The sequence below is a fragment of the Salmo trutta genome, chromosome 23 (assembly GCF_901001165.1).
Source record: "Salmo trutta chromosome 23, fSalTru1.1, whole genome shotgun sequence".
NCBI lineage: Eukaryota > Metazoa > Chordata > Actinopteri > Salmoniformes > Salmonidae > Salmo > Salmo trutta.
In genome coordinates, this window is record NC_042979.1 from 37099043 (window position 1) to 37125180 (window position 26138).

Here is a 26138-nt window from a genome sequence, read left to right on the forward strand (position 1 = left end):
ATTAACTTTATCGAACAAAACAAACATTATTCTGGAACTGGGATTCCTGGGAGTGCATTCCGATGAAGATCATCAAAGGTAAGTGAATATTTATAATGTCATTTTTGTCATTTCTGTTGACTCCAAAATGGCAGGTTTCTGTATGGCTTGTTTTGATATCGGAGCGCTGTACTCAGATTATTGCAAAGTTTGCTTTCGCTGTAAAGCTTTTTTGAAATCTGACACAGCGGTTGCATTAAGGAGAAGTGTATCTATAATTCTTTGAATAACAGTTGAATATTTTATCAACGTTGATGATTAGTATTTCTGTAAATTGATGTGCTCATTCACCAGAAGTTTTGGGAGGCAAAACATTTCTGAACATTACACGCCAATGTAAAATGGGGTTTTTGGATATAAATATCAACTTTATCGAGCAAAACATACATGTATTGTGTAACATGAAGTCCTATGAGTGCCATCTGATGAAGATCATCAAAGGTTAGTGATTAATTTTAGCTGCATTTCTGGTTTTTGTGACGCCTCTCCTTGCTTGGAAAATGGCTGTGTGGTTTTTCTTGTCTAGGTGCTGTCCTAACATAATCTAATCTTTGAAATCGGACATTGTGGTTGGATTAACGAGAAGTCTATCTTTAAAATGGTGTATAATACTTGTATGTGTGAGAAATTTGAATTATGAGATTTTTGCTAGCGTCCCACATTTCCCAGAGAGGTTTTAAGAGTCCTTAGTACATGTTTGTATAGCTGCTTTTAAAATCCTATTACTATCATCAATGTCAACTATGACTATCATCAATGTCTACATACAATGTTTGTTGTGCTTACCTTTCTCCAGCCGGCCCTCCAGCCTCTCCAAGACGCCCAGGCTCTTGTCCAGCTGCTCTCGGAACACCTCTTCCACGTAGTAGTCCACGTCGCTGGCCTGTAGCAACTCCTCGAAGGCCTGCGACAGCTTCTCCAGCTGCATCCGATGCAGTGCCCCCAGGCCCCGGCTCTCCTGGATCTGACGACGCAGCTGGGACAGTTCCCTCGCCTGCGACTGCACCAGGGAGTCGATCCTATAGGGAACAGATGGGATCATTTAAAAAAATACTTTTTAACCAAACAGAGAGGTTTACTGGTGATGACAATAGCTAGATTGCATAGACAGATTTATCGGAAATTTCTAAACAAATACACTGCAGAGAGCTGCCCTCACAAATTAGACCCCAGGGCTCTCTGGTTAAATGAAGGTGAAATAAAAAATAAAAACTGTAAACAAACATTAATTTGGGTCCATAATAATACAATGAAATAGTAACTGAACAGCCATTCAGAGTTCAACTTTTGACCATGTCAAAAAACATCCTTAGTACTTTATAATGAAGAAAGTTAAGAAACAACTACTTAGCAACCTGGCAGGTGAGGCTGATCGACTCCGCTGCTGGGCCTGCAACAGCTGCTCGCTCATACTCCTGTTCACGCTCCTCTCCCTCTCCAGCTCCATGCTCATACTCTTCATCTTCTCCTTCGTCACCTCCCCCTCTCCCTCCAGGCTCCTCTCCTCCTTCCCACCCTCCTCCCCCCTCTCGGAGCCCGTGTGACCTCCCGTGGCAGTGTGGGAGTCAGATGTGGCGGTCAACAGTTCGCTGGACAGGGAGGCGCGGCGGCGTAGCATGGTCTGCAGGTGGAGGATGACCTGGTGTTGGCTCTCTAGCTGGGTCTTCAGCTCCCTCACCTGGGCCTTGAGCTGGGCTGGGTCTTCACACAGACCGTAGGAGTCAAACGTCTGGAGGCTCTTCAGACTCACCTAGTGAGAGATGGGGGATGGGGAGGAGATAGAACAAGAAAGCACAAAAGTGAGGGAGGATAAAGAGAAAGAAAGCGCATAAAGGTGAGGGATTAAGAGAGACAATCAAATCAAAACACAGGACGAGGACAATGTCCAATAAAAATGTGAAAAGCAGTAACTAGGGAGGCAGTACCTTGGGGGAGCTGAGAGTGGGGGAGCTGGGGTAGGAGGCACTGGAGGCCGTGTCAAGGTTCTCTGTGGAGGAGAACGAGGGCTCCTCCTGGTCCTGCTTCAGCAGGCAGGGCAGGCTGCTGTTAGCACTGCCAAGGACAAGCTGCATATCTGGAGGGATCATCGCCAACCACACACACAAAAGGATCAAACAGGGGTCTACAGTATATACCTAAAATAAGCAAGTCTGACGAAGATGGTACAATGTGAAAGGAGAGAGGATCAGTTTTGTGCCGATGTTTTACAGTTGACCGTGGTCAAATAAGGAGGAGTTAGTGTCCCATAGAGCAAGCCATTCCAGAGTACAACAACCAGAGTGCACGCATGCAGGAGAGATACAGGCAGCGAGAGACAGACAGGCAGAGACACAAGTGTGCGGTACAAGTCAGTGCCCTGGTTAATCCACATAGGAGAAATTGTGTGACTATCAGACCCATACAACACAGTGGAGTTACCACCACAATGTTCCAGGCCAGTGTTCATTCCCCATGCAGTCTTTAGGGCTGAGTCTCAATAGTCTAAAGTCGCTTCCTCTCCTTTTCTCCTTACCTCTATCTGCACTGACCTGAAAACACAGGCTAGAGGAAAACAAAATGGCGGATGCCCGGGAGCTGCTTTCACCTGTCCAGTCCTTTTTATGTCAGAGCAGATGAAGGAGAGGAAAGGAAGCCACGTCAGACTATCGAGACGCACTCGGACGATGTGTGACTATCAGACCAGAAAAGCACAGTGGTGTTATTATCAAACAGTCTTACAGCCCAGTGTTTTCATTCCTCATGCAGCAGACGCTATTCCACCACTGTGATTATTAGTGTCCACTCGACAGACAGACAGACATGCTCCGTCTAGACGTGGTCGTCTACCTGTGCTACTGCTTTCCTCCCTATCCACCTCGGCCTCACTCTTGCCACTGGTTTCGTAACCCAGGTCTTGCAGGTCCACCTGCACGCCCTTGTCTTCCTGCTCCAGAGGGGGCGCTAGAGGCAACACGCAGGCAGGCGGGGGTTAACAAGAGAAGGTTCAGGTTCTCTCTTTAGGACGTGATGTCATCATTGCATTTGGATTGTGTCGTCAAACGTTGATATTTGATGTAACAATTGAAATCACACAGGAAGTAGTTTAATTCTACACAGAGCCAGTCACTGTCATTCGTTGTCATGCTATGCGAAGCTCCCTTTAGTGCATCAAAAACAGTAACCGAAAGGCTTGGCTGTCATGCTCGACACACCAGTACATGCACTTCTTGCAATAGAGGTCTATGCACATTTATAAAAACACAGCTCAGCAAAGTGCAGGTTGCACACATTCCTCTAAGAACGTATGTCAAGACAAACATTTTCAAACAAAAAGCTGATTCCAAATTCCTGACGTTGTGTTGTTGTTCTGTCTAGATCTGGGCTTTAAATGAATATTGAAAAACAAAGTAGCCAACAGATCCGGCTCGAAGGGCCATATAAGAAATAGTAGGAAGGAATGTAATTTTTAAATGTATGCATGAATCTTATCAACAATTTCACCTCAATTATTGTTCCCTTACCTCTCTGTGTTGCTACATGACTGGTCTTCTTGGAGGAGTTCTGCAGAGCTATGATGGACTGAGCCGTGGCCAGCTTCTCCTCCAGGCTCTTACAGGCCCTCTTCCTCTCCTTCAAAGCCTTCTGAAGGCTCTCCAGCTGGGCCTGGACATCTCGTGGTGGTACCCAAGCTCCAGGCTCCATTGTCTGGGCTTCCCTCTCCCTGCGTCCCCTCTCCTCCTGCAGGTCGTAGAAGGCCTTCTGGAGGAGGCAGATGTTATGGTGGAGCTCTAGGGGAGAGGGGGTTTCAGCCCCAGGAGTGGTGTGTCGTGTGGGGGTCCTACTGATCTGTTGGTGGGTGGGTTCGGTAGAGCCCAGGTCGTCCAGCGCTTCTCTCTCCTGTAGAGCTCTCTGTAGTCTGTCTAGCTGCTGTTGTAAGTCAGAGCTGGTTTGAGCTGCTCTGGTCGTGGTAGAGGTGCTAGTGCTCGTGTTGATACAGTGAGCTGTGAGTGAGCCTATGGCCGACTCGGCTGCTCTGAGACACTCGGAGAGATGCTTGGCAACCTGCTCAGATCCTAGGCTGCTCTTCTCATCGGACGCAAACTTGCTTCTTCCATGATGTTTTCCCCAACCTCTCTGTCCCTTCGTTTCATTCCCTCTCGGAAACTCATTTAGATCTTCTTCTGGCTGCCTGCCGTAATTGCCCTCCAGGCCTGCGGGGGCAGTGTTGGCAGTGCCCTGCTGTGCTGCGACAGCCTCCTCAGCTGACCTCAGCCTCTCCTGCAGCTCGTTCAGCCGGCTCTGCTCCCACACCGCCTCCTGCAGGGAGTCCGCTTGCTGCTGCAGCTCCGCGTCGAGGCCCAGGGGGCACCCCGAAGGCCCTGGAACCGAGGTTTTCAGGACCAGAGGGTCAAGAGAAGCACTGACCTGCCGTAAGGCCGCCTCCAGCCTAGTGCACAGCTCCTGGGGGTCCAAATGACCGTCCAGAGCGTTGGCGGATGACGAAGTGCCGGGGAGCGAGGCAATGGCCGCCTCGACCATGTTGAGACACTCTACCAGCTGGGTGTTAAGTCTCTCTTTCTCCTCAAGGGCTGTCTGGAGCTCAATGCACTGTCTCTGAAGTTTGTACTCTGAACCAGGGGACCCAGAGCCTAGTACTCCACCCTGGCTGTTTCTGTCCAGGTTACAGGCTGTAAGATAAGTGATGGTGGACTCGGCGGCCTGCAGGGCTTCCATATAATGACGGTTGAGCCGGTCTTTCTCCCGGAGCTGGGCCTGAAGTTCGTCCCACTCGGCCATCTGCTCCTCCAGACGGTCTATCAGCTGCTCCTTGTCCTGGCACTCCTGGTGGAGGAGCTCCAACTGAGATAGGAGTTCAGCGTCAGTGGGGGCCTGAGCTTGGAGGAACTCCGTCTCCAGGCCCTGTCTGGTGGTCCCCCTAGTGGTGCTGCTGTGGTTAGAGCCTGGGCTGCAGTGCTGGGCGGCTCTAGGAGAGCTGTGGGAGTCTGATGTTTGTTGGTCATGGTGGTGGTCCAGGCCTAGTTGATGTAGTACGTCTCCTCTCAGATGTTCAGAGAACTCGTCTGATGCCTGGTTTACCGACTCCCTGCTGCCAGCAGTGTCTGTTTTGTTGTGTCGCACGGGGACGGGCAGGCGAGATTTGACACCAGCCTGCAATACAGAAACAAACAGCAGAGCAGGAATATTAAAATGTGTGCAAGTCTCCTCTTTACTTCATGTTTCTTTCTCATTTCAATGACAGTACTTACCCCATGTCTTGCAATGCGATATGAATGTCCCTTGGCAGGCTGTGTGTGGCTGTTCCCCTGTGTGGCATGACCATCTTCATGTTCTTTCCCTCTCTCTTCTCCTTCAAGCAGTTTCTCTCTACCATGAGCTCCTCCCTCCTGCTCCAAACGCAGCCTCTCCATCTCCCGGGTCATCGTCACCATCATGTCCGGCTGACTATCCGACCGGGTCTCTACGTCCACCACCGCTTCAGTCATCTCCAGCTGCTCCTTCAGCAACTGGATAATCTTGCGGTGACCTTTGGCCTCTGACCTCAGCCTCTCCAATGTCTTGCGGAGGTCGCCCTGTGCGTCATCGATGTCGCCCGAGGTGTCGGCGCTCTCCTTGGACTCTGTGGATTTCTCTTCCTTTAATTGACCCCTCAGGTCCACATTCTCTGACCGCAACCTCTGTAGCTCCTCCCTAAACCCACATAATTATTAGTGGAAAAACACAATTGCTTTCCTCCTCCTTGTGAAAATGTACCCACCCCCTTAAAACACAGGAATTAGATAGTAGATGAAGGTGACTCACCTGAGGTGGTTGACCGATAAGGCCCCACAGTCGGACAGAAGAGAACAAAGCTGCTCCCAGTCTCTGTCCCGCTCCACCTCTCCCTGCCGGCTGCTCTGTGACTGGCTCTCACTGGTGGCTTTGGAAGACCAGGGAGGCCATATCCCTCTCTGGATCTGGGCCAGGGTACTGCTCACAGTCACATCAGCAGATTGGTGGCCGTCATTCAGCCTTCCATCTACCACCTGAAAGGGGAATTTGTCAGAGTGTATGAGAAGTACTATACGTGGTATGGGGCATAATGCTCAATGTATACTTTCTCATGTCAAAATTCCAAGGAACTCCTCAGATTAGGAAAAACATACCCACAACACATATTTAATGTGCTCTAATTGCTATGGTTCTTTAAGATTCATAAAACAACTAAACATTTATTTTCCTTATCACCCATCTTTAAATCAGCCCTGCTTACCTGTCCAAGGCCGCTGTCCGTCTGGCTCCCTTTGTCCTGGCCAGAGTCACTGTGGACTCTGTCACTGTGCGGTGACTTTTTCTCCTGTCTCCGCTCTAGATGCTGCTATAGTAATGGGATGGGAGGCGTATGTGACACATGGCTTTGTAACGGAAAAAAAAATGCAATGAGGGAACAGAATCCATAAGACAACACGGCACCACAGCAAAGGCAGAATGGCGTGACAGCGACGTGTCTAATGTGGCATGGGGTAAGAAAAGACTGTTTCATGGGACACATAAGAAAGAACAGGGACGGAGTTAGGAGGGGTGGAAAGAGATGGTAAATGCTGTATACTACAGAGACATAATGCATTAGTTAAGAGGTAAAACAGATATAGGACACAGTACTGCAGATGTAAAAGTGTTTGGTAAGGAGACAGAACAAACTAACATACATCAGTGAGGGTTCAGGGTTAAAGGTTAGATCAGTAAGAGGTTAGAGGGAGGATTTGAATGAAGCTGTGCCCAGGGCTCTAAATTAAAACGCGCCACATGAAATGTAGGAGCACCAGAATTGTTTTATTGATTGACATTCTAGCTACTTTTAAAGCACATATCGCCCTAGAAACTAATATGTAACGCTGTAAATATGTTTATTATAAAAGCTAAAATGTTGATACGAATACCGGTCATTGAATTTACAGTCATTTGTGGAATATTCGATTTCTACAAAGCACTATTTTCCTATTGAGATGCATTTCTTTGAACATTTTAAACAGTCTCTTTAAAAACGTCAGGTTTGTGATGAAGACGTGCAAGAGATCTGTAGTTCATTCACTGCTGTGATCATTGATCTCCTGAAGAAGATATCCCCTTTCCTTTCCTTCTGTGCCACCAGATGTTTGGTTATACTGCTGAAGTTACCTGGTTGTTAGCTAGTTAGTCAAAGGGCTAACATGCTTGAACAAAGTGTAAACAAATGGTAGCGAGGCTCGACGCGCAAGTAGTTTTTGAACAGCCCACAACATGGTTTTTGAATGTAAAATGAGATCCCAGCGACCCACTGAAATGTGGGTCAGATATTTTGACCTGGTTGGGCTAGAAGCCAGATGTTTTCGCTGTAGTAATGGTACAACCATGACGCTAATGAATCTCTTAGGCGGAAACAACTGTACAGCGAAGCCTCATTACAACAATTATAACCTGGGAGACTTTTTTCATAGTCGCACAGTGCTCCCAAAATAAAACTCATGGTCTCACAGCAAAATATTTCTTTGTATATCGCACTTTAAAGCCCTGCCCAGAGCGTCAGGACTACTTCTGGTCTGCATTCAGTACGTTTTTACATTCTGGAACGTTCAATTGAATGGAAACGATGCTGTACTGAACAACCAGTTTAAAAAATGGGTAGGGTTTGGGGAACGCTGTCAATATGGCTAATGCCCTTTAAATAGGTCACTCATTTCTTCAAGCCACACCTCGCCACACCCAGCAAATAAGAGCAAATGTACCGGTCTGTTCAAGAATGTTTGTGAAATATGTTGTTCAGTATAAACCGTTCCGCAACGTAGCAAACACTCAAGCGAACTGAACATACCTCCGAATTCCAAATCGACTACTGGCACTAAGCACAAGAGCCTACATATAGATCTACACGGATCTGTCAGCTAGAAACAATACAGTAATAACTTAACCTTCCTCTCTGATAGAATTTCCACCATATTAAATGCCCTTTTCCAATCATTTATGATCTACAGAAGTGCCAAGGTAACTGCCAAATGGGTCGATTTGAAAATGAACATACCTCTTTCCCAGAGCTGCTTTGTGATAGGTTGTGGTCTGAGCCCTCGGTCAATGAGAGCGTCCTCTGCAGGTCCTCATTCACAGCCTGCAGTCTACTGACATAGTCCTGCAGCTCCATCACCTACAGGCGATACAATGACGTTAGCAACTCATCAGTAGTGATGTACACCTTGCATTAACCACTAGCGTTGAATACTTAGAAACAAAAACTGTGTTTCCCTCCAGTTTAGCTCTTCGGCTCGATGCCAGAATAAAACTACATTATTTACAGGAAAGAGGTATGATAATGTATAAATAAAATAACATTAAGTATGACCGTGTATGAATCAAATATGACGTATGATAATGCAGTGATAATGCAAGTAAAAAGCTGACCTTCTGTCGGAGCTCCTCTACAGACAGATGGTCCAGGCCCTCCCCCTCTCCTACACAGATACTCATGTAGGACGTCTGGTCGGCCATGAAACTACCCAGGGTGTCAGCTGGAACAGAGGAGTTACTTACTACCAATATACACTTTATATTTAAAGGAACACTCCTTTAAGTCTGTGACTGACTAACACCAAGGAACCCAGGCACTCTAAAGAGACCCTGCAGTTCAAGCGTCTCCTCGAGTTTCCCATCCCGGCTCTACTGTCCTTGTCAATGTGCTGAGACATCGTCAGGGTTTGTGATAGTACAGTATCCTGGTTCTCACCAGTGTCATTGATGGCACCCACCCCTCCCCCACGGTTCTTGATGGCTCCGAGGCGGGCCTGCAGGGAGGCGTTCCAGTGCTGGGCGTCCTCCAGCTGATGCCTGACACTCTGCAGCTCCCTGGGGTCAACGTGGCCCTGGCGCCCTGCAGAGACATGATTGGGTTAGAGAGAGACGGAGGACCAGGGTGTTCTTTAGGCACTAATGTAGCAGGCGTAAAAGAAAATGCCTGAGCGGAGTTCCCACATCCGGTTTTAGGTGGAAAAGGAAGCTAGGTTGAATTAGCTGTATTCATGTAAACCGGATACATCCGGTAGTTGGCATCTCTGCTAAGGGTGTTTAGGCACCAAACGGAAGAATAAGGACTAAAACAGGCAGGGATTGCCTGGACTTTACAACATCTTAAACCGTTTTTCTACGGTGTGTGCTAATGAATACACCGCAGATGTTTTTACAATGTGTCCCATCTTAAAGCCATGTGAATGTTCCTGGTCCACTAAAAGTCCTATTTCTAACCATAACCTAGTCTTTATTTAACTGCAAAGTAAGAGTGACTGGCTGCAACCCACCAACCCATGATTCCTAGTTCGAGAGACCAAGACAGATGAATAAAACACTATCTACTGAATCTACTCTCAGAAAGCTGGGGTGAAACACTTGAAAAAGTAAGAAAAATGTATGTTCACTGTTTGCTACTCCAAAATGTGATCTTTAGTAAAGCTTCTGTTCTTCTTGTATGTTGGGTCACCACACTTCATTTAAGATCACCTCTGGGAGCAACACACATTAGCTTCAGCCCTTTCCAGTTCCTATGTTACGTTTGGAAGTGTATATTTAGTTTGTGTTTATCAAGATCACATAATCGAGCATGAATAGAAACCTTATGCACAGGTGAACTACGCATAGAACAGAAATATCAACACTCAACAGCCTGGGGTTTGGGTCACTGCATGTAGAGTTACATAAGGAAAGAGTCAGTGGAATAACGCTTCAAGCGCACCCATGTTGTTTACATTCTGTTATACACACAGGTTCATTCAAAATCATTCTACATGCTGTACTGAATTCAACCACCTAGATTGGAATACTCAGTGTATATCTAACATTAGGAACACCTTCCTAATATTGAGTTGCACCCCTCCCTTTTTCCCTCAGAACAGCCTCAATTCGTCAGAGCATAGACTCTACAAGATGTCGGAGTGTTCCACAGGGATGCTGGCCCATGTTGACTCTAATGCTTCCCACAGTTGTGTCCAGTTGGCTGGATGTCCTTTGGGTGGTGGACCATTCTTGATACACACGGAAAACTGTTGAGCGTGAAAAGCACAGCAGCGTTGCAGTTCTTGACAAACCGGTGCGCCTGGCACCTACTACCATACCCTGTTCAAAGGCACTTAAATCTTTGGTCTTGCCCATTCACCCTCTGAATGGCACACACACAATCCATGTCTCAATTGTCTAAAGGCTTGAACACCCTTCTTTAACCTGTCTCCTCCCCTTCATCTACACTGACTTAAAGTGGATTAACAAGTGACATCAATAAAAGGACCATCCAGGTGAAAAACCTGGATTTACCTGTTCAGTCTCATGGACAGAGCAGGTGTTCTTAATGTTTTGTACATTCAGTGTACATACAAGTCACTCTTACAATGTATCCAATTTCAGTTTGTGTAGTTGTTGCTTTAGCTTTCTGTAACTTTGTAGCAAGTACGGTCTGCATGTGTAGGTGCATATCATGTCATGATTTCAAGGTGTCCCGATATCTTTTCCATTCTAGAATGCCCTTCTAGCCAGTAAGAAATTATTATTCAACAATGCTGTTGTATAAAATATAAATAATGGCCAAAATAAAATGTATCGTATACTGAACAAAAATATAAACGCAATAGGTAGTGTTGGTCCCATGTTTCATAAGCTGAAATAAAAGATCCCAGAAATGTTCCATATGCACAAAAAGCTTATTTCTCTCAAATTGAGCACAAATTTGTTTACATCCCATCTGACAGGTGTGGCATATCAAGAAGCTGATTAAACAGCATGATCATTACACAGGTGCACCATGTGCTGGGGACAATAAAAGGCCACTAAAACATGCAGTTTTGTCACAACACAAGGTCACAGATGTCTCAAGTTGAGGGAGTGTGCAATTGGCATGCTGACTACAGGAATGTCCACTAGAGCTGTTGGCAGATAAGTGAATGTTCATTTCTCTACCATAAGGCACGTGTTGTTTTAGAGAATTTGGCAGTACGTCCAACCGGCCTCACAACCGCAGACCACATGTAGGGCGTCGTGTGGGCAGTTTGATGATTTCAACGATGTGAACAGAGTGCCCCATGGTGGTGGTGGGGTTACGGTATGGGCAGGCATAAGCTACGGACAACGAAAACAATTGTATTTTATCGATGGCAATTCGAATGCACCATGACAAGTTCCTGAGGCCCATTTTTTGTGACCAATAGATGCATATCTGTATCCCAGTCATGTGAGATCCATAGATTAGGGCCCAATTCATTTATTTCAATCGACTGATTTCCTCATATGAACTGTAACCCCGTAAAATCAATGAAATTGTTTCTTTTTTTTATGTAACTAGGCAAGTCAGTTAAGAACAAATTCATATTTACAATGACGCCTAGGAACAGTGGGTTAACTGCCTTGTTAATGGGCAGAACGACAGATTTTTCCTTGTCAGCTCGGGGATTCGATCTAGCAGCCCTTCGGTTACTGATCCAACGCTCTAACCACTAGGCTACCCGCCACCCTGTATAAATATAAAGCCACTATAAAGAGCAATTCCCTCTACTAAGCAGCATTGAATACGAGCCCAAGGCATCTTACCTATATTTATATAGCTGGCTCTCTTTATTGTGGAGGAATGGTATGAACTGGATGGCAGATGGGCGCGCGCACACACAGGTTGCACCATAGATGACTAAATCATCAGGTTCAGACTGTCACACCTATACAGAGCTCTGTCACTGGCACCTTGCCTCATCAATCAGGGTTGTATGTTGGCATGTGTCCTAACACTGCATCCACTGAAGCCTTGCACTACTAAACAGTGACATTCCATCACTCTCTGTCATTGAATTCAGTTCAGCATGTAGGATGATTTTATTGACCTGTTCATGTTTTGTAAACAACTTGGGTAATATGCTTGAAACGAATGCACGCTTCACAAGCAAGTGCACGCTTTGGAAGAAGGGTAGAGAACAGGGAAGCAGCCACAGAGAGGTATGCTTTGTAACTGCCCCCAACCCTGTAGGCTGTTATTGAATCAGCTTACAGATGGCTTGATAAGAGCGTGTGTGTGTGTGTGTGTGTGTACTAACTGCTATGTTTCTAATAGAGCAGACATTGGATAAGTGACAATGATTTCATGTGATATGCGAGTGAAGTGATGCAACGAGACAGACATGACTTTTTAATGGATAAACAAAACAAAAGTAGAATATAAGTAAATGAGTAAAGGTAAGCAGACAGACAGACAGACAGACAGACAGACAGACAGACAGACAGACAGACAGACAGACAGACAGACAGACAGACAGACAGACAGACAGACAGACAGACAGACAGACAGACAGACAGACAGACAGACAGACAGACAGACAGACAGACAGACAGACAGACAGACAGACAGACAGACAGACAGACAGACAGAGACAGACAGACAGAGACAGACAGACGCATTATGTTTTATTGTGCAGAGCAGCTCATAACCAGGACAAAGGAAATGACTTTCCAGGTGAGAGGATGAGTTTATAGGAGGTGCCAGTGGGGACATTAACAGAGTAGAGAAAACAACGTAGGCTATTGCGGTCTTGTTTTAGACATGCAGATGGGGAGGATGCTAATGATGAAGATGGCAGTGAACAGAAGACAGCAAACAGATGAAAAAATGACCAGGTGGACAGCAGGCTTGGCAACACCAGGCAGTGTTAGAACATGTAGCGACCAAACTGACCATGGTTGATAGCATGCATGCGTGTGTGTGCCTCTCCCTCTTTCTAAGAGAGTACAACTTCCTATTAAAGTAACATGAATAAAATGTTAGTGTTGGACATTTTAAAATAATATAGTGGGTCTCTACTTCCTTAACTCAATATAGACATTGTTCATTCACAGCTGAGCTTCAGCTAGCTGTCTAGTTCAGGAAACAAAGGATCAGAACCCCTCCTCCCTCTCATTCTTTCCTCCCTCGTCTCCCCCTCCTCTGTGCCCTTCCTAGGTCCCTTCCTCTCTCTAGTCTCCCCCTCCTCTGTGCCCTTCCTAGGTCCCTTCCTCTCTCTAGTCTCCCCCTCCTCTGTGCCCTTCCTAGGTCCCTTCCTCTCTCTAGTCTCCCCCTCAACTTCTGTGTACTACTACTGCACCTTCTCTTGAGAGCTTGGCTCTGGCAATCTCTCTTTCCAGGTCTTCTCTGAGCTCCTCGTTGCTCCGGATCCCTTCTTCCAGCTGCTGTCTGAGGAGCGTCACCGCTGTCAGCTCCATTTGGAGGGCGTGAAGACGCTGGGCACTGCAAAGCACACAATGTATGAATTACTATTCCACATATACACACGTAGACAAATCTAATTGTATTTGTCACATGCTTCATAAACAGGTGTAGACTAATAGTGAAATGCTTACTTATGGACCCTTCTCAACGATAGAGAATTATTTTTAAATAATAGAAAAATAACATGAGGAATAAATACACAATGAGTAACGATAACGTGGATATGTGCACGGTGTACCAGTAGACAATATCTGTCTATGGAGACACTGGGTATTGCAACAACAAAAAATAAACCCTTTTGAATGCCACACCAACCAAAGCATATAAAAAAGGACTTTGGTAAGACTATTTCAATTACATGGCAATAGAATATGATGTGGAATAAATCCAATCTGTGATAATCGTCCAGATACCTGTCCTGTTCTTTGACGGTGCGAACCAAGCTGGAGTAGAGCTGCTGCTCGGCCCTCAGGGCTCGGTTCAAAGAGCGGTGCTCCACCTGCAGGTCAGCCAACAAGGGCAGGACCTGGGGAGGGAGGGGGGCACAGGTCAAAGGTCAGATGCCACTCAATCAGTTGCTATACAAGGGTCATATTCATTGTGCATGCAATGGGAGTTGTTTTAAAACATTTCTCAATGGAAAACGAAAATGAGTGATCGTTATTGGACAGGTCCAGGTAGTCCCGCCTTGTGTCAGTCAGTTTTGGTGCCTTATGAACAGGACCCAGGTCACGGTGGGTTTATTCTCATGCTTGACTGTTTTTGAAAGCAGACCAAAGAGTGAGCCTTTTCAAATTGTGACTTTGTGTTGTTGAACACTTTATTTTCACACAATTAAACCAGACATCACAAAAGGTTGTGACTTTATTGATTTTTGATGTAACACTCGACTATGGTACATTCAGACATGGCCATTCTTCTGAAGATAGATGTCACACTACAGCTCATAAATACGTTTCAGGCAGGGCTTGCTTTTGCGTGGTGCTACCTCTTGCTGGCTGTCACCACCGATGATGGTCCTCTCCCGCTGAGGGAGGCCAGGGAGCGAGTGCTCCACCCCGGCTTCAGCAGCCTGATCCTGGGGCTCCCGGGTCTGACTGTCCCCTCTCTGGCCCAGACGCTGGTGGAGGTCCTGTCAGCACATACACAGCAGAGAGACTGAGGTCAAACTAGTTACAGCAAATGAAACAAGTGCCCTCGAAGGGGTTAAAAAAAATGAATGTATTGAAGTGAAAGTATCGCTCAGATGTGTTCATTTCCTTTCAGAATTTACAATGACTGCAATAGATTATTTATAACTGAGCCATGCTCAAGAGGTAGCACAGGTGGTGATGGCCAAAATCAGTTCAAGGTCAGCCAGGTGGATTAACCCGGTGCAAGCTACCCATGAAACCAAATGGCACCAGGTAACCTCCTGAGCCTGTTTGAATGTGTGTATGAGTGTCTGTGTAGATTAGTAGCAGTGTGTGAGGAGACCACTGGCCATCCACTCACGTTTAGAATCTCGTCCTTGGTCTCCAGGGTGGTGGTGAGGGAGTCTATGCTGGCCGCCTGGCCCTCGATACGCCCCTCCAGCTCAGACAACACTGACTGGAGATCAGCCAGGGACATCTGGAACACAGGAGAACAATGGGATAGAATGAAGACATTGACCCATGGTCCATTTTCTATTATCCACCTAATAGTCAGGATTTAAACTTGTGGAGGGTAATTTAATGATTCTGATCTGTACCCAGAGGTTATTTTTACCAAGAGCAAAGGAAAAAAACGATGTTAACTCAATGACAAACCAACAAAGGATCAATAAAGTGAATCACTTTCTTATTCCTCAGTCAAAAATAATGTATTCTTTGACCAGAGTAAATGGGAATACCTAGTCAGTTGCACAACTGAATGCATTCAACCGAAACGTGTCTTCCGCATTTAACCCGACTCCTCTGAATCAGAGGTCGAGGGGGGGTGCTTTAAATCGACATCCATGTCATCGGCGCCCGGGAAGCAGTTGTTGTTGGGGGTTAACTGCCTTGCTCAAGGGCAGAACAGCAGATTTCTTTCCCACCTTGCCGGCTCAGGAATTTGAATCAGCTGCAGTATGTACTGTTCTCACCTTGAGCTCATTCTCCCTCTTCAGAGCCTTGTTGAGAGCCTCAGTCTTCTGAGCCAACTCCTTCTTCAGGATGACCACTGTCTTCTTGATGAGAGGGACCTTCTCCAAGCTGTCTTCATTGTTGTTCCTCTTGGAGAGGTCACCTACAGAGGGAACAAAACCAGTAGAGGACATTAGTGGGGTCAGGGTGCTGGTGGACAAAGACAGTTTGACAGTTTGTACTTCAGCCAACTGCTGTTTTGTTCATTGGCATGCCAAACTGTTTAGCACAGCTTGCAGCTTTAAGAGGTAAAGCCTCTCACCTTCCCTCTCCTCCAGTCTCTCCTGCAGCAACTGGATGGTCTGTCTGAGCTCCAGCACCTGGGACGGTGCAGGTTCCTTCTGCCTCAACTCAGCCAGGAACTGGTCCCTCTCCCGGCCCCGCTCCAGAAGTTTCTGGCAGAGGAAATCAAAAGCTAAACACAGCGGAGCTCATAACCTTGCCATTAACTAAATTCAACATTATTCTACCAAGACAAATCAAGGATGGCCAAAGTACAGGTTTTGTTCTAGCCCAACATTAAAAAAAAAATTATAATAATGTTTTGTTAATTTTATTTACTTGTGAGGTGCGTTAGAGCTAGGCAGGAGCAAAATGCTGCACATATTGTAGCCAGCCATGATTTAAATCAAAAACACAAAATAGTAGTGTACTCTGCACCCATCCAAATAACTCTCCAAACTCACAATGATGATGGATTCCTTCTCGGTCAGCAGGGCCCTGAGCTTGGCAGTCTCCAGGTAACCCTCCTGTGTTGCAGTGGAACTAAGTTTCTCAGCGGAGGCCAGCTGCTGCTGCCGGGTACACAGCTGTCGCCTCAGCTCCTCGATCTCCTGGATGCGCTCAGACAGTGTCCTGTTATAGTGCTCCGCTGACTCCTGGAGGGACAGGAGAGAAAACATGAGATCATAAACACTAACCCTCCTGTAAAAATATTACAAGGTTAAGACATAAAATGTGAGTGTGGATGTTATTAGACAAAGGCTTTCTCATCACAATAAATCAACCAGTAAAAATGCCTCCAGTGTGCGTGTGTGTGCGCATGTGTGTACCTTGAGAAGCTGGTCCTTGCTGCTGATAGTGGCCAGCAGACCCTCCACGGCGCTCTCGTTGTCCGCCACCAGCCTCTCACGGGCCTTGACCGCATTCACCAGCATGGCCTCTGCCACCTTTAACCTCTGACCCATCTGCTCTGCAAGGTCACGGGCCTGAGACTGGGACTGGCTCAGCAGGGCACTTACCATTTCCTACACACATACAGAGAGAGGCAGAGAGAGACCGAACAAAATAAAAATAAATCTTTACTTATCCAACTTTATCCTTCTGGGATTAAACCTCTTTCCAAGATATACTAGGTCAATATAATATCAAATCAGTATAGCATTGAACGACAGCATGTTTGGTGAATGATGTCACTGTTTTGTTAGTATTGATGCCTGTGTTATAAGAGTCTTTATGTTCAGGTAATATTATGTGAGTGTCAGCTAGTAATACATGGGATTACTTTCTCCTTATGCGTCTTCCTACCTCCATGTCCTTGGTCTTGCCCTCCAGGGACAGCTGCAGCTGACTGATGATGGAGTCCTTTTCCCTGCAGGCTCGGTTCAGGTTGTCCTCCACATCCTGCTTGGCACGCTGCAAGTTCTTCAGAGTGTTGGCCAGGTGCTGCAGCTCCACGTCCTTCTCCTTGATCAACGTGTCAAAACTCTGCAGGGAGCAATGGAGAGTGAGAGACCAGTGTTGTAGACTCTCCATTCAACATGATGTTTACCCTAGCAGTCCTTGCAACAACTCCATATAGGAGGTAGTGTGTGACTTAAATATGATATGCAGGGTTGGTGTCAATTCCATTTAAATTCAGTCAATTTAGTAAGTAAATTGAAATTCCAATTCTCCTCATTGAAAAGCAATGAGGGAAATTGGAGGAGTTTACATTTTTGTTGACTAACTAAACTGACTGAATTGAAATGGAATTGACTCCAACGCTGGTGGGGTGATCATGGTCCCTTACGTTGATGGTGTCCTCATTGTGAGACAGCAGGTTGTTGAGTCTCTCCAGGTCCCTCTCCTTCTCCCTGAGTGACAGATGCAGCTGGTGGATCTCATTGTCTTTCTCTTCTAGCGCTGCAAACTTCTCATCCAGTGCTTGCTGTGGAGGAGCCATACAGAATATTGAAATTAAAAGACCAAAGGCATACAATGTTCTTCATCAGATCGGAGCGAGCGAGAAAGATCGACATCCTGTTTGTGACAATCTTCATTTTTAATGACGTTGTTCATTAAATCATTCCATTTCCAAAGTACACTTCGGCAATATGTACATTTTTACATCATGCCAATAAAGCAAATGAATTGAGAGACACAAATAGTTTACATTTCAAACATTGATAGAAAGCCCACCTCCAGAGCCTTTTCTTTTTCTTTCAGTCGTTCTCGCAGCTTTAACAGCATGGTGTCGCTTTCCTCAGGACTTCTGCTCTGCTCCATGTCTCTCATCATGTTCATGTACTCCTGATAGAGGGAAAAGAGGGAAAATAGAGAAGAGGGAAAAAAGCAACAGCAAGAGAAAGAACAAAATCGAAGAGGGACAGAAAGGAAAATAAAGTGGGAAAGAACAAACAGTTTTTCCCAGTTCCCGTGCTACATTTTTACATTTTAGTCATTTAACAGACACCTCTTATCCAGTGACTTATAGTAGAGCGCATACATTTTCATATATACACACTACCGTTCAAAAGTTTGGGGTCACTTAAAAATGTCCTTGTTGTTGAAAGAAAAGCACATTTTTTTTACCATTAAAATATTATCAACTTGATCAGAAATACAGTGTAGACATTGTTAATGTTGTAAATGACTATTGTAGCTGGTAACGGCTGTTTTTTTATGGAATATGTACATAGGCGTACAGAGGCCCATTATCAGCAACCATCACTCCTGTGTTCCAATGGCACGTTGTGTTAGCTAATCCAAGTTTATCATTTTAAAAAGGATAATTGATCATTAGAAAACCCTTTTGCAATTATGTTAGCACAGCTGAAAACTGCTGTGCTGATTTAAAAAAAGCAATAAAACTGGCCTTTTTTAGACCAGTTGAGTATCTGGAGCATCAGCATTTCTGGGTTCGATTACAGGCTCAAAATGGCCAGAAACAAAGATCTTTCTTCTGAAACTCGTCAGTCTATTCTTGTTCTGAGAAATGAAGACTATTCCATGCGAGAAATTGCCAAGAAACTGAAGATCTCATACAACGCTGTGTATTACTCCCTTCACAGAACTGCGCAAGAACTAGCAAGCGCCACATTCTACCAACTGAGCCACACGGGACTACCGTATTGTGGTGTACTATCACCACAATATGGTGCTAGTACACCATATTTACCTAGTTCCATAGAAAAGGAATATATAGAACAGGCCTCACCAAATTGCTAGTGTTTGATATTCTAAGCCCCCTTCTATAGATTATATTTCTATGGTTTCACTTTTAGTTTCTCGAGCTCTCAGACTATCTACCTGTAGCTGCTGCTCCTTGTCGGCCAGGCAGGTGGTAAGGCGCTGGATGGTGACCTCGTGACTCTGCAGCCTCCTCTTTGTCTGCTCCAGCTGCTCCTGGTACTGCTGCTCCAGACTGCTTTCCCTCTCGCCCAGCTCCCCATTAAGCTTCTTTAGCTGGTTCTGCATCTCCTGCATGGCGTAGATAGTTTACCCAGTAAGCACAATACGTTGAAAATACATCTTCTCAACCAAAAAGACGTCCATTCAACCAAAAAGGGTCAAGAGTTCATTCCTGGTTGGGTCGTGCGGTTTAGCAAATGCCCAAAAAATAAGTTGCCCTCAACTTTAGGAAAATGAATGGCTTTGGGGAATATATTCTGCATTCTATTATGCGCGGGTAAAACCACGTAGTTACATGGTAGTAAAACAAACAGCCGTTGTAACACTACAGATTGGGTTAAATAGGACAGCTTTTATACCTGCTCCCAGTTTGCCCATATCAAAGCTTTTCCACACAACGAAGTAGGGCTGGGCAATATGGCCAAAATATCATATCACAGTATTTTCTCATTTTTGACACTTCTGAATAACAAAAGTTCTAAATATGCTTCATGGGTAGTGTATGACCCTAGGATGGCAAAAATTAATCCTAAGTGGTTTTATTAAATGGTCTTTCTCCATTCTGATTGCATTGCTTTATACTGTTCAACGAAACTTCAACCAAAAATAATAGGACAAAACTGACAGTGGTCTTATTTGTAGAACATTGCATAGGAATCAAAATCCCATTCTTTAGCCTCCAACTCTGGTACTCGACCAATGGTTGCCATTTGCAAAGTTATTTGTTTGAATTCCAACACTCACTTCCAGCATTTTAATACATTTCTTCATTTCCTTCATTAATTTGTTATTATTTGCACACTGCGTCACGTTTCCCCCCCATCTTAGTATGCCTGTTTAGTCCTTGACAGAATAATTATCCTTTTTCATTGTGCAATTTCAGATTTAATTGCAGTTCTTACTTTCGCCACAGACGATTTCCGGGAGTTTATTTGGCAAGGTTGCCCTCCCGAAGTTGTTAACTTGCTGTGCAAGCAAGTTAACTATTCATTCTCAGCTGTTAGTAGTTTCTTACGGGCAATAAAAATGGATGATTGCCATAACTTTGAGTAATTACTGAATTATTTAATGTAACTAATCAAACATTAAAATACTGCTATAGAAGGTGAAGTAAAAATCCAAACTGGTCCGTGAATGGATACTGGTATATTGTTTTTATTTATTATTGCTACTGAAGGTAGTGTTAGTCGGCTGTATATGAGCCAGAACTCCTGTATTTTTCATCCTGTAGCTCAGGGATCATCAAGTAGATTCAGCTGTGGGCCCATTTTTTGTTGAGCAGATGGTCGGGGGGCCAGAACATAATTACAAATCATCTGTTGACCGCAAGAAGCCCAAACAGATAATATTTGACTAAAACATAATCATTTCAAATCTTGCTTTCATTTGTATATGATCTCGTGTCTCTATTATGTCTGGAAATACTTGGGAACAGATTTCATAAATTAATATCACTTGGAGGTGTTTTTACACTCTTATGTCCAACAATGAACATTTATTTTAATTTTACTTGGGGGGCCAAATAAAAACCCCGGGGGCCGCCAGTTGGGGACCCCTGCTATAGCTTGTTCTCCATTTCCTTTTTAAATAGTGAACCAACATGTTTTTCAGCACTTTTATTTCCCTGACTGATCAAAACTTGTTTTCTCATGCTCTCTTGTCTCTCTGCAGCAGACATATAGTGAACAATATGTTTGGAACATCAAATCACAATAAAATCTGTTTCAAATCGCAAAACGGATAGAATCTTGAGAATCACAATAGATAAATTATCAGCACCTAAGTATCATGATAATACCGTATCGTTAGGTTCCTGGCAATTCCCAGGACAACAATAGATATTCCTCCTGTGGCCTTACATTGAGAGCTTTGTCTCCCTTCTTCTTCTGCTGCTGCAGCTCCTCTAGCTCCTGCTCCAGCTGCTCCTTGGCCTGCTGCAGATCAGCCAGCTCCTGCTCTCTCCTGCCCAGGGAGCGCTGCAGCTTCTGCGCCTCCAGCCGCTTGGTGTGGTGCTCCCCCTGGAGCTGGGACAGCTCCGCCTGCTTCTCCATCAGCAGAGACTGGTGCTCCTCCGCACCCTGGGGGGAAATCATGAATATGGATGGAGTTCGAGAAACAGGAGACTTATTTTTGTATTTTGAGTGCATGTGTGTGCAACGCAGAAGTCTGTATTGATGTGACCTTTGGCAAACACGCACAGATAGACATTACAGCCCTAAAGCAGAGTAGATACACACACTGCAGCTGCCTGCCAGATCTCACAATACCTTTAACGATGCTTAGCGAATGCCCTCATATGACATAGTACTTCCATGCCCGACTGCACAGTGAATGACGTGGCACACAGCCATTGGTTGATGCATGCAGCGCGACTGATGTATTGGGCCTGGAACGCAGCCAATGCTGTGTCTGATCTGACTTGCCTGGTATTTCTGGAGCTGGGCTTTGTGCGCTGCCTCCCTGGCTTTGGCTAATGCCTCGTCCCTGTCCTCAATCTCATGGCACAGCTCTTCAATCTGGAACACAGACAGAGACAGACGTGTTGGTGTGACAATGTTACATAAGCCCTCAGTCTGCGTAGCAGAGATGGTATAGCATATGAGGCGATATATTTTTGGGTGGCCAACAATAGTTGGTTACAGCAGTATTTTATCAAAATCACCCTCAACATTTATTACAGTGTGAATATTATCTAATCAACCTCACCTCTTTCTCCTTTTCTTTGAGCACCAGACTGAGTCCCTGGATGGTTTTGTCTCGTTTCAGAGCGTTCTTCTTCTCCGAGCTCAGCTCGTTCTCAGTCTCCTCCAGCTTACCAGACAGCACCTGTTAAAAAAGTTGTCGTCAAGTGGTCACTTGTGGTCCTCTATAGCTAAGGTCGTGAGAGAATGGCACTTGCATCGCCAAGATTGTGGGTTTGATTCCCAGGGCCACTCGTATGTGAAATGTATTCACACATGACTGACAGTTACTTTAGATAAAAGCATCTGCTAAATTGCATATAATTAAGTAGCCAAAACAAGAGACAGTAAATTCATCTTCCTCCAACATGTTCGATTAATCACAATGGTACATTTTGAATCCACCCTAAATATGTGTTCCTACCCCATAGCCATTTCTGTAGAACTGAAATGATTGCCTAGGTGTATTCATTTCCAAATAGTGGAAATTCCACTATGAAAACATTTACCGGTATGTATGTATATATATTTTCTTTTTTTTTTTAAATATTTTCTACATTGTAGAATAATAAAGAAAAACCCTGGAATGCGTAGGGGAGTCCAAACATTTGACTAGTACGGTGTGTGTGTGTATATATATATATATATATAAATGTTTGCTAAATAAATACATTTATTGTACATTAATTTGATATACATTTTCTTTTTCACCCAAATCACCTTGTTGTTATTCTGGATGTCCTCCAGGGTCTTGGAGAGGTTCTGGTTCGTTGCTCTGAACTGGTTCATCTCCTCACTCAGCTGCCTCTGGGCTGTCTCCAGCCTGCTCACCTCATTCAGCTGCTCAGTGAAACCCTGGGAGAGGGAAACAGAATTCTTGGAAATTAGTCAACAAAGAGAATGAGTTGGCTAAGAAAGGAAAAGAGGACATCAAAGGGGAAGGAAAAACTGTCACAGGGGCAGAGAACGCCTGTGAATCCCTTTTATTGATTATTTATTCATTCACATATACTTTATTTCCCATTATCAACGGAAATGGATCCTTTTACTGCGACGATATCCAACCTCACAACTGGTTGATCTTTTTTAGTCAAATAATTATCCAAATTCAGTCTAAAGCTACATTTCCATGGCCTCCCAAGTTCTCTACAGAGGATCGGTCTGAGGTGAGATGACTGGACTACCTCAGCTCTGAGAGGAATGTAACCATCATTAAACTCCTCTGAGAGGTCCTGGAGGGACTTCCACTCAGCCTCCTTCCGTCTGCGTCGGGCCCCAGGGGTGATGCTGCATCCTGGGGGGAGTTGCTGTCCCACCCTGGGCTTCCTCCGCAGGACGGGGATGCGGCTCCCGGGGGTCCCTGGGATTGGTCGTCTGGGGATGGAGCGCAGCAGCTGCAGCAGGTCAGAGATGGGAGGCTGGGCTGGGGAGTGCCCTCTCTGGTTTCTGGTGGTAGTATGGCCCACTGAAGGAGAGCATTCCCTCACCGATATCTTTGACTCTCTGCACGGTCTCTGTGACAGGGGGCCCAGGGGTTCTGTCTGGTGAGGGTGGTCAGGGTTGAGGGACTGAAGCGAGGCCGAGCGGAACCTGGGGGAGGAGAGGGTGCCTTTGCGGTAGACCAGGTCCTGGTACATCATGCTCCGGGAGCGGAGCCCAGGGTTCTTCTCCGGGCAGGGATCCCCACCGGACTGCACCCTCCTGGGGGCTGAGCTTGACTGACCTGCGGCTCCCACTGGACCACCCAGGAGGTCCATACTCACAGAGTGCCTCACCCCTCCATCTTCCTTCCTCTGCCCTTCTGACGTAAACTGTTCTCCCCCGCACTCATCAGGACTTCCACCTTCAGAGGACCTCCAGAGGGGGGTCATAATGGTGCTTACCTCCCCCACGTCGGGCCTCTCCGGCAGGGGGTTGTGGCGTCCATAGACGTGGGCCACACACTGCTTCAGATTCTCTCTTTCCTGCTGCAACCGCTGCACCTGGGCAGCATGCTCCTCCTGCAGCCTGCCGATCTGCACGTCACACTGCACTATGCGCTCCAGCGTGAACACACACTTGCCGCACAGGAACTCTGACGCCTGGCCATCGGGGTCGCGGTCGACCTGGCGCCCCAGCACGTGGGACAGGATGACCTGGAGCTGCCGTTTGCCCGACGGGTTGAAGATCCAGCGGCACTGGCTGCCAATGAGGCGTAATCTGCATACGCGGCATGGGTCCTTCATGGTGATGACCAGAGATGATGGTTCGGTCCAACAGAGAAACACACTCAGATAGGCTCCGTGTATAAACGCTCCAATCTCCCGCAGTCGTCAGCTTGCCAGCCATGGCACAGAGAAAATGCTCTCTCCATTTCTGTGACAGGAACAGTGCAGTAAGCTCACAGTTTAGTCCAACACTCAAAAATGCTCCTTACAGACCCTAAACACAAAAAACTCTCCGCTTTCCCATGGTCGTCAGTCTGCCAGCCATGGCATACAGCAGACTCTCCTGCTCTGATTGAAGAGGAGAGACTGACAAAGCTCTTCCTGGTGAGAGCAGCGTAAGCGTTAAGCCCCATCTTCTAATCCCTCCTCCGCTGTCCCACACATTCAATTAGACCAAATCCCCTGGACTGGACCCGCGGTGATCTCCTGTTACGGCTGACTGCTGGCCTCATAATCCAGCCCCATCTGAACGCAGGACTATCTACTCATCCTGGCTGCCCCAATAAGGACAGCAGGGCCTGGGGTCTACACAGGTGAGGTGACATTGACCGGGGGCTGGTTAAGGTGTGTTGGTCTCCTTGGCAAGGCTAAGGTAAATCTGATTTAAGATTAAGAGATGGCCTCACCTGGTCCTCAATGCCACCATCTGCCTCACCTCAGAAAACATGATAGAGCTACAGTGATGAACTGCCTGGCCCCTTAGACCTCTATGTGCGTGTGGCTCTCTGATACACACTGCTGACCTAACAACCCAGAGACTGGACTCTTTTTACCCAGTTTTACCCCTTTTACACCATGTAATCTGACAGACAGCCCAGACAGAATCCAATAGCAACCTATAGGGGTTGTGGTTTTTAATATAAAGTTGTCCATAAATAACCCTAAGGGCAACTCTCTCCTGCCGGGATGCTAATCCTGTATTAACACAGAAACCTGGGCCAAGAGAGAGGAGGAAACATGGGCACTGACAGCTTCCGCTACTGTCTGACAGGACAAAATGCAGATGAAATCCATCTTCTGATCTGTTATCAACAGTGCTTCATTTGAGCTGGATCCTGGCGGAACAGGATCTGGCACCTCTCAATTTTGGACTGTTTCGTTCCGGAACCCATTTGCCAGGAGGCGGTACCTCTCCTGGCACGAAAAAGTATTCTCACCATATGCAATGTAAACATTCTAATCACAGTTCATTCAATTTAGCCTCCCCTGAAATTCTCCTGCCCCCTAAAAAACTGTAACGTGAAAAGTTTAGTGTTGGGCTGACCCGGGTTTATGGTGTGCGCAACATTGTAGTCTAGAATGATATTAACTTTCCTGGATCGCTCTCCGCTCTAATAGACATGAGCCCGCAACTGATCTCTCCAGCGTTGCACTTCATCTATTTCCTTATAGAATCATAGCTGCGGGAAGGGTGCTGGAGGTGCCGCAACTCCTCTGATAAATTGAAATACATTTGTCAAAATGATAGAATTACTTCTGTCTGTTCGGGAAAAGAAATGTAATAATTCAGAATACTACATCAGGAGTAGGCCTATAATTTAGCCACAGAGGATCATTAGGTTTTTTTTCTTCACAGCCTAGCTGTGGATGGTGTATAGTCCAATCACAAGGAATGCCTACAGCTGGGAACACAAGGCAAATCTGTCAGCGAAAGGCATGTAGCCAAAACAGGCCTTTCGCAATATTTCATATGCAATCGTGGGAAAACACCGGTCGGAAAGCAAATGGAAAGAAGAAGACTAATCTGTCTGTAGGCTACCAAATATGTTATCAACTTGCAAATAGGCCTATTGATCGAACAGCATTGTTTTACAAAGTAAAAAAAAAAGAGAGAGGCTTCTGGCACGAGCGCATCAGCCATCACCAGTGAGGGAGCTGTGCATCATTGGGTGAGTCAGTGAAACCGAAAAGCTTTTTCAGGACTAATTTCCTCCTCATAAATGTACAATATCTGTCTCTCCACACACCTAGGCTAATGATGGATTTTTTTTAAAATTCAGATGCCACCCGGTTACTCATCCCTGCACCTTAGAGGCCCTATGTACATAGATGTGGAACACTGGTCACTTTAACAACGTTCACATACTGCAGTAGTCAAGTCCAAACTATTCAACTATTGCTGTACATACACTATCCACGTATTCTTCAGATATAGTATATATTCGATCCCCATACTGTCCATAATGTCTATACATCACACTTATACTCCGGATTCCGACAT

The 26138-nt window shown here is 45.7% G+C and overlaps 1 protein-coding gene across 5 annotated transcripts in view; it reads right to left on the reverse strand.

The window, feature by feature from the left end:
* Positions 1–26138, reverse strand: part of cdk5rap2 (CDK5 regulatory subunit associated protein 2) — a 64915-nt gene that overhangs the window by 23976 nt on the left and 14801 nt on the right. For 4 of the 5 annotated variants that reach the window (XM_029710114.1, XM_029710117.1, XM_029710112.1 and 1 more), the window contains exons 9-35: positions 22431–22565; positions 21736–21855; positions 21453–21545; positions 20889–21107; positions 18928–19098; positions 17818–17928; positions 17429–17566; positions 16945–17124; positions 16470–16664; positions 16104–16295; positions 15680–15812; positions 15378–15520; positions 14765–14881; positions 14259–14402; positions 13684–13796; positions 13146–13288; positions 8771–8914; positions 8449–8555; positions 8075–8194; positions 6290–6394; positions 5839–6062; positions 5286–5727; positions 3540–5187; positions 2866–2979; positions 1965–2113; positions 1395–1789; positions 826–1058 (exon numbers count right to left, since the gene is read on the reverse strand). In XM_029710114.1, coding sequence (XP_029565974.1) covers positions 826–1058; positions 1395–1789; positions 1965–2113; positions 2866–2979; positions 3540–5187; positions 5286–5727; positions 5839–6062; positions 6290–6394; positions 8075–8194; positions 8449–8555; positions 8771–8914; positions 13146–13288; positions 13684–13796; positions 14259–14402; positions 14765–14881; positions 15378–15520; positions 15680–15812; positions 16104–16295; positions 16470–16664; positions 16945–17124; positions 17429–17566; positions 17818–17928; positions 18928–19098; positions 20889–21107; positions 21453–21545; positions 21736–21855; positions 22431–22565 — 6028 coding nt within the window. The remainder of the gene's footprint in view (positions 1–825; positions 1059–1394; positions 1790–1964; positions 2114–2865; positions 2980–3539; positions 5188–5285; positions 5728–5838; positions 6063–6289; positions 6395–8074; positions 8195–8448; positions 8556–8770; positions 8915–13145; positions 13289–13683; positions 13797–14258; positions 14403–14764; positions 14882–15377; positions 15521–15679; positions 15813–16103; positions 16296–16469; positions 16665–16944; positions 17125–17428; positions 17567–17817; positions 17929–18927; positions 19099–20888; positions 21108–21452; positions 21546–21735; positions 21856–22430; positions 22566–26138) is intronic. The other variant, XM_029710116.1, reaches the window with a different exon arrangement.